We start from the raw sequence: 8,548 nt of genomic DNA, 5'->3' as shown, positions 1-8,548 counted from the left end.
GTCCACGTTGTGGACTAGTACGTGTGAGAAAGCACACATGGTTCTGAACGTTCTAGCAGGGAACACTTCATAACAAAGATGCAACTTCCACTCAATCTCCTTCAGATGGAATATGGCCCAGTTCTGTGTGCTTTCGCCTTTCCATTGTGATGCCAGTTTCAGGATGGCAATCAAGTAGTCACACTCATACAGTGGTGGCTGCCACCTTGATGCATTCCGTAAGGCTCATACTGCCTTGCAAATCACACTTAAACACTCACTTGCCATAGACATACTCCAACAGGTATTCAAACTCTTTTGCTGTCGCTTGAGGGATGATTGTGGGTGCATCATCTGAGTAACCATCCCGTGTAATCCCTTGTGGCAGGGCACTAATGTCTGCCCACATGTCAACACCTCGTGTTCTCAAAATCAGGGTGTGGATCTTGTACAACACATTCTCAGCCTAAAGTCATCCTTCGCATCAGCATCTGACCTCAAAGCATTGTCAGATCAGATTCACAAACCTGGCAAATATGATCACCTGTGTTGAAGTAGTACTTCTCTGATTGTTTGACAGAAGTCTCCATAGCTTCCTTTGCAGTGCTTAGACCATCAGAGCAGCTGATGGACATGTAGAATCCGAAAATTTGATAAAGACACCCAGTAGAGGCTATAGCTGACTATACGGAGTGATTGACTAGACAGAGTAACAGCCGCTCACCTCAATTTGTGCAGTCGGTGGCTTCAGATGGATTTGCTGCCCTCGATTGGCTTGCACCGCAATCAAGTCTTACACTCAGTCCATGTTACCTGACCTTCCACCCTCCCCATCATCAACTCCTTGGTTGGGCAATGTCCAGAATGCATATTGGACCCTTCAAGATGCTTGCAAACATGCCGAAGACATGCTCCAGCTTGACAACTTGGATCCACTATGCTTGTGCTTTCATCTTGAGAAGCTTGCCAATGAGGCTCTGCCACTCCTTCGAGCTTTGAAGGCCAATCAATATGGTTAAACTCATCTTCCAACTGCATGGATTGAGGATGCTGCAAGAGCCCTGGCATCCTTGATGGTTAGACTAGGATAGGCCATGCATAAAATGGATGGAGTGTATGTCCTAGAACCTACACCTGCATCAGTTTTTGTCAGCTCATGCTTCTCACAGAGACTATTTACACACCACCCAGGTTGAACTGGTACAGCTCAGACCTACAGAACATGCAGGGCACCCTCGCAAAGTCATTGACAAGGCATATCTAGCAGAGGCAATGTCACCCTGTCGAAACATCTCTATATCCAAGCTTGCACGAGTTTTGAAGATGCACCGACATACCCTCCGTGCCAATATGATCCATCATAGAATACATCGGCAGTTTACTCCCCTCACTGATGCTGAGTTAGATCAGCTCATTGTGGCATATCAAACTCACAAGCCAGACTCTGGTGTGTGCTATCTCACTGGTCTATTGTGCTGCCATGGGCTGCACATCCAAAAGCAATGACTTCATCACTCATTGCATTGTGTTGATGGCCTCGGGCATGTGCTACAACAGTGATGAACCCTTTGACGATGTAAATACAAGCCCTTGAGACCAAATGCACTGTGGCATTGTGATGGGCACCACAAGCTTTTACACTGGAGAATTGTTATCCATGGATTCATCAATGGTTTCTGCCACACTGTGATTAATGTTCTCGACCTGTATATTTATTTTCTCAAATGATTTCATCACAGGTGACTGGGCTGCGAGCAAGCACAAATAATTGTGCATCCACAGTTCTGGAGGTCTTTTTGACTGCTGTGGAGGAGTATGGCATTCCTTCACATGTGCGAGGAGATCACAGAGGTGAGAATATTGACATTTCAGTTTAAATAATTTTGTGAAGAGGCTTGAACCAGGCTTCCTTTATGTGGGGAAGGTAAATGAGCCCTTCTGTGGTCTACACACTGAACAACTCATCATACAATCTCACAGCTGTACTCATAACATGCACATTGAATGACTGTGGGTTGAAGTAGGTAGGCAGTTCGTGTGAGAGTGATGAGCATTCTTCCTTCACCTGGAGTGGCTACACCTCCTCAATCACACAGACCCTGAGCATTTGTGGCTTCTCTATAACCTCTTCCTGGATGAAATTAATCACGATTGCCATGCCTTCCAGGCTGACTGGAATGTGTCATGGCTAAGCTTTGCCACACGTAACATGATGTCCATGCAGTGCTTCACAAATGACCTGTCCATGGGTGACCTTTATACTGAGTGCCTTGTAAGGCCCCAGGGTCCCACTTGAGATGGTGTCTCAAGATCCACCATAAAAGGGTGGTGAGCCCCCTATCAGCCAATGGATGACTTAGACAAGTGAGTGGTGATAGGCCTCACTGTCGAGTGGACTCAGGGATGAAGGGTTGTGGTAAGCCACGATGGATGTGAGAAATAGATGAATAAGACTGGGGAATAACCCAGTCGCATAGGGGCATATATATACATGTAGGGATGAGGCCCTCTGATACTCTAGTATCTATGGGGTCCTTAGCTACCTACCATGTATAGACATAATGCATAAGTGCTACAGCCAATGGCAATGTATCTACTAGTAAATACTACGTGGTCATTGGTGGGTTGTAGACTTATAGATAAGGTCATGGTCTGTGCGGCATTCCATTGAGGAGCCATCTCGGCCATGACATATAAGGCCGACCTCTTTACCAATCCAGACCTCAGTGTCCCATGCCTATGTCTGAGCCTATTGAGTGGCTATCAGAATGTCTTGTGCTTGGGCATCTCCTAAGGTCACGTGCCAGGGGTGCTTGATAGAGCACTACCTTGTAGGTCACGTGATGTGGCGCTTGTCACCTACAATTGATAAGACTCTTGGGTGCTTAGCTGACTATCAATGATGTCGCATGGCTTTTGTGGCTGGCTTTGGTGATGCTGCTTAAGTCCAGTCACAGTAGGGCCTTCCAAAATAGAGAAAGTGCTGATACTGTATACTGTGACAGAATGCATACCCCCATTTTGGGACCTGACACGAGCGATTAAAGCCCACAGATATGGTGCTATGCTGCAGCGTTGTCATTTTTGCTCACAGAACAACATGACCTTCAATTCATTGGACAAACCATGAACAGCATTTATCTTGATGACAACCATGACAAGTACACAAATATACATCCAGACATTTTGCATGAATATCTCAAAATGATGTGGAGGAGCGTCAGCTGACACCCTGGACAGACTGGCACTGGTCACCCACCTGAGGAGGACTCTGGCAGTGAGAATGAGGGTGAGATGCTAGAGAATATTTCAGAACAGATCGCAGATGCTCAACAGCATCAAATCTGCCATGAGCCTATTGATGTTCCTGATCATGCAAGCCCCTTTCCTGACATCGATGTGGAGCGAATGCTCTTCGAGGCATTGTGAGTCTTGAATGAAGATGGAGGCTTGCTAATTGGTTATTGCATTACACTGGAGGAGCTGGATGATGAATATAGCACTGTGAAAATCATTTGGTCAGGACGCCGGGGGCGAAAGGAGCTACCAGTGACTTTACCAGAGCAAATTTGACATCTTTGTGCAGATTGCTGGTGTCGAGCACTGCACTTGATGATGCACATGCTGTTGCAGTAGAGTATATTGTGTACGTGGACTGGAATCATATCTGAATGTGATCTGTGAAAGTGATAAGCACACCACATTGACCGGCAAATTGTGGATGCATACTGATGTCGCAGCAAAGTTTTCAACCTCCCCCCCTCCCTCTCTATGTCCTTCTTTGTCCTGCATGATACCAGAAGCATCATCTTCATCTGTTCCACCTGGGGCTGCTCTCACTGATGAAAGCAGCTCTCGATATGCAAGCAAGGTTGATGGAGTCATGCGCTCACTGGTGACAGAACCTACCAAGTATCAGCAAGTGCAAAAGGAGATGTTGCAAAACTTTCAAAAGTGTCATTGGGAGGACTCACAACATGACAGCCAGAAGCCCTTCAAGCCTTTACATAAGGCACAGGCCAGGAAGATTAGCTCATCATCTGATTTGAGGATCCAACAGATCAAGCTTACCATTGATGATAGGACAAAAGGGTGAAGAACCATGTTGCTTCAGAGATAAAGAGCAAGAAGGTTAAAATTCAGTCCATGGTCATCATACCAGATGGGCTTGATGTAAGCATGATATATGCACACCAAGTCATGGTGAGTGCATGCTAAGTGACGATGACAGGAGAATGATGAGCTGCAACACACTAGATACCCAGACAAGATAAAGCTGCGTACCTTGCGAGATTGCAGCTTAGAAGTCTCAGAGCAAGACTATGGCAAAGAGCTTATGTTCTACTCAACATGGGGAACAGCTCGCATGCACAATCATCTTTGAGTGCATCATCTGAAGTTGTTTATATACCTCACTTGCACTGATCCCTGGGCCCTGACAATTAATGCGAATGATGACAAGAGCATTCATGAAAAGCAGTTACCTTATGTGCTTCTGTTCTGCAAGGGCAATGGACTTCACATAGTGGAGAATGTGCCTCATCCATGCAGTACTGACTACAAGGAGTTTAAAGGTGGGGAGTGAGCTTCATGGACAGCTAGCAATATAATCATTGGTGCATTATGACCTAGGCCAAACTTAGACAACTCACTAGGTGTCTTCAGTGACGAGAAAAGCCATTGCATCAGAAGTATATGAGAACTGGCATAGTGACAAGGAGCTGGGAGACAGTGACTCTGAGAAAGGTACAGGCACAGAAGACTCGACAGCAAGTCTGCCACCTGCAAAAGGGAAGGGGAAGGAAATTGGCCGATGTGAGCACTACACTCGCTGAACATGTGTACCAGTATTGACAGGAACTGTAGCAGTATTCAAATATGAGTTGCCTGATGTGCTTGAGGATGACACGACAGATGAGTAGATCCTTGCAGGCCCATTGGTTTTGTGTCACAGGGCGAAGAAGGCTAAAATTTTTGAAACCTCTGACACTGGTGAGTTTTGTGTTGGTAAGACTATCGTAGAAGAAATATACTCACACAATGTATCAGTTTTTGACCTTGCCACTGAAGAAGCAAACGCAAACCAGTTGAAGCAGCAGAACATGTCTGGCACAACCACATCCATAGCTCTATTAGCTCAGCATGTCGATATTGATCTGTCGCTCCTTTTGGACAGTGAAAACGAAACTGCTCCTGTGGTGCTGGCTACACCTGAGGCAAGCAGCAGTCAGGTAACTCAGTTATTGGCAAATAGTCCCACGAACCTCTTTGTAGGTATCTGCAACATCTAGAGTTCTGGTTTTGTGAAGAACGTGCTTAACTTCTGATGGTGAAATGGGACCTCAGATGGTGGCATCTCTACCAGCCTGCACAACATCTCTATACTGTTGCAGTAAGTCACATTCCTTCTCAGCAGTGGTGATCATCACTCATTGATCTCAGACTGTCATATGCGATACCATTCAAACCACTATGTTCACGGCAAACCAACAACTCATACATATTATCCATGTGTGCCATGCTTCATACAGGTTGCTCAACATTTCTTCGTCACTGATGAAGTGTGCAAGATGTTCGCAAATCTTATGATCATTTCTTGGTAAGTCTTTGCAGTGCATTTAATAATAGATGGTGCTTATGCACTAGTGATAGGACTTCTGTCACTAATTGTGCTCGCTTCTACAATGAAAGCCTCATTATGCTGGATTTGCACAGTGCTCTACCCTCTCAATGGAGCTCCAGACTGGATATAATGCCAGAATATGTCTGGGATGCTTTTTTCCTCTATTCACTTCTCACTGATCACTGTGAATGCACTACTGTACTACAACTCCCTCACAATGCTCCAAGCCAAGATGAATGCCTTTGCCCTGCCTTGCATGCACGGAACATGCTTCTTGCCAGTTCTGGTCAGGAGGAGTGAAACCATGGTTGCGATCTATGCTGCTGGATATATCAGGATGAGGATGGACAGATGAGTGAGTCTATCAGATGTATTTCACAGCTCTCACATCATTGACTCTCATCAGTGCACCAGAAGCACTACACTCTGTCGTCACTGATGGTGTGTCCATAGGGCACCCCTGTTGTGCTGTTCATGACTGTATGCAACTGCTCATAATGACAAAAGACACACGCTACTGTTCTGTCCATGCAGCAAAAGAGTAAGAATGTGTGGTTGTACTCTGCAGTAAGCTCGCTGATGCAGGCTTTATGACATGTTTGCTGCCAAGCCACTGTGCACTCGAAAGCTTCAAACAGCTCGAGAACAAGGCAATGTTTCAACTGAAGCATTGCCTTGAATGCCTTCGCATGTCACAGCTGAAACAGCATGATTCACAAGTGTCAACCCTTCCATCTGTGCTTGAGGAACTAGAAGTTTGTGCAGAACATGATATTACTGCAGCTGACAAGATGCTGAGCAACATACTTCCCCAAGATGGTGTGTTAGAATGCGAGGAGAAGTCCATGGAGGGCAACAGGTGAATCCGAGCACAATTTGGGCACCGTCGCACACATATTGAGGAGTTGTGTGTCACCTCATGTGGTGTCAACCTAGGGTGTGCAACATTCTTTGGCTCTGAAGCTATAAATGGTGTTCTGGTGAGTGATTCAAATCTGATGCATGTACTTCTGCAACTAATTAATTTATCAAGCATTTTTGACATCACCTATTCCCCATGCATGCATCACTTCCCCGTGTGCTCTGGCATGATCAAAATTGCTGCTTGTGAAGCATGCTCAATAACTCGAGCAATGAGACACAAGCATTTTTTGAGGGTTGTGCCCTTCTCATTGACATATTTCACTTCAAGTGCAAGCATAAGGAGATTGACATAATCTGCGACACTCATTGCAATCCATACCTTTGGTCCGAATTGCGTACCAATGATGACCAATGGCGATTCAACTCTTCAGCTGCAGAACAGGCAAATGTCTGGTTTGGAAAGTACCAAGCCATCATTCGTGAAATGCAAGTCGACTGATATAATTTCTTCCTGGATGAGATGGTCAAGCATCGGAATCACATGATAGTCAGGAAGCTCGAGCGTAAGGGTCATAAACTATACATCATTCCCCGTGAAGAGTTACTCGCAATGTAGCTATGATAATGATTTATGATCGATGTATATCAGACATCAATCTATGAGGTTTCAATCTCAGGATCACTCCCTCGATCTCCTGGATACAGCATAATGCTGTACATACTGCTATCGTGCAATGTGTTGATGGCTTGCTGACGAGTTTGTGACAGATCTTCTTGAATAAGATGCACAGCAATCTCAGGTAGGAGGACCTCTTCGAGCATGATATTGTACGACAAGGGATGGCACTGGTGCATGTCGCATTTGTCTTTGTAGAACATCTGCATGAGGATCAACATGATAATGTGATACCCTTTGCCGCCATAGCTGTCAATTATGTTTAATAAGCAGTAATTGTTGGAATGGCAAGCATAGACAAGACTAAGTATGGACTTACAATCTCACTTAACAGTAGGTATTTCCTTTTACATACTTATTGAGGATTAGCACCCGTCAGACTTTTCACTCACTTCGCTCCTTCCCCCGGGCTTCAGTTGCTCATCTATCAGAGAACTGAAGCCCCGTGAGTCCTTCTGTCATTCTACCTGAAAGTATCTTACAGTTGCCCACAAAACTGTTGATAAGATTGCTCACTTCGACTTGTATAGTGAATATCTCCTCAACCAATGGGTTAACTACATTGTATAAGGACTCATTGGAAAGCATATTATCATGGCTTTCTAACGCAGGTTTGGTCATATTTTTATCACATTTTCATCCCAAGATATTTACTAATCTTTGAGGGTCACTCTTATCAACAGTTTTGTGGCACACACACAAGTTCTCAGAAAATTGTGATTTTTGATGTGTTGACAGGGTTCTTTGTGGGAATATTGATTGATGTTCATGTTTCAACATGAACAATGTACAAACAGCTGTACACAACTTTTCACACTCAACCAACATCATGCCAAAAGCTGTTGCTACTGAAACTGTCAGCCATGTCATCGCTTTGCTTCAGAATGGCAAATCTCTTTGAGAAATTGAAGCTTTGACTGGTCTACACTACTCTACCATCAGTAAACTATGCTCCACACACTGTCCCACCATTTCTAAGGCCAAAGGAGGATGACCTTCCCTTCTTTCTACTGCCAATCTTCGCTATGCTACTCGACTTATTGGGACTGGCAAGGCTACCACATCTCCTGCTGTGGTCAGAGCTCTTGGAGATGTTACTGGGAAGGTTGTCAATGCAGAGACAGTGTGAAGAGGGTTGAAGAAGGCAGGAATGAAGGCTGTAGTAAAGTGCAGAAGGCCTTTACTCGCTGCAAGGCATCAAAAGGAGAGAATGGACTTTGCTTTGGCTCACCAATATTGGACTGTGGAGGACTGGAGAAGGGTGGTATGGTCAGATGAGACAAAGATTAACAGTATGGGGTCAGATGGAAGGAAATGGGTGTGGAAGAAGCCAGGGGAGAGCCTCAGTGATAGGTTGGTGGAAGGGACCCAGAAGTTTGGAGGTGGATCCTTGATGATGTGGGGCT

The 8,548-nt window shown here is 45.1% G+C and overlaps 3 protein-coding genes across 3 annotated transcripts; 1 reads left to right on the top strand and 2 right to left on the bottom strand.

Annotated features, from left to right (window-relative positions):
- Nucleotides 1–256: 256 nt before the first annotated feature.
- On the bottom strand, nt 257–614 carry LAESUDRAFT_761315 (uncharacterized protein; the record flags this gene model as incomplete). The annotated part of the gene is made up of 2 exons (XM_040912892.1): nt 257–445; nt 507–614. The coding sequence occupies 2 exons, from the start codon at nt 612–614 to the stop codon at nt 257–259; spliced, it is 297 nt and encodes a 98-aa protein (XP_040761935.1).
- Nucleotides 615–3,490: 2,876 nt separating this feature from the next.
- LAESUDRAFT_715731 (uncharacterized protein) lies at nt 3,491–4,660 on the bottom strand (the record flags this gene model as incomplete). Its single annotated transcript, XM_040907180.1, has 8 exons — nt 3,491–3,634; nt 3,679–3,884; nt 3,954–4,019; nt 4,051–4,087; nt 4,264–4,299; nt 4,396–4,414; nt 4,464–4,565; nt 4,632–4,660. 8 exons carry the CDS (start codon nt 4,658–4,660, stop codon nt 3,491–3,493), a joined length of 639 nt encoding a protein of 212 aa, XP_040761934.1.
- A 665-nt stretch (nt 4,661–5,325) lies between these two features.
- On the top strand, nt 5,326–7,082 carry LAESUDRAFT_738004 (uncharacterized protein; the record flags this gene model as incomplete). Its single annotated transcript, XM_040910837.1, has 8 exons — nt 5,326–5,371; nt 5,422–5,578; nt 5,632–5,898; nt 6,009–6,143; nt 6,171–6,421; nt 6,473–6,582; nt 6,741–6,956; nt 6,987–7,082. 8 exons carry the CDS (start codon nt 5,326–5,328, stop codon nt 7,080–7,082), a joined length of 1,278 nt encoding a protein of 425 aa, XP_040761933.1.
- Between the last annotated feature and the right edge of the window lie 1,466 nt (nt 7,083–8,548).

This window comes from Laetiporus sulphureus (assembly GCF_001632365.1).
Source record: "Laetiporus sulphureus 93-53 unplaced genomic scaffold LAESUscaffold_34, whole genome shotgun sequence".
Lineage (NCBI taxonomy): Eukaryota > Fungi > Basidiomycota > Agaricomycetes > Polyporales > Laetiporaceae > Laetiporus > Laetiporus sulphureus.
The sequence above is the reverse complement of the archived record's forward strand: the minus strand, read 5'-3'. Positions and strand labels throughout refer to the sequence as shown.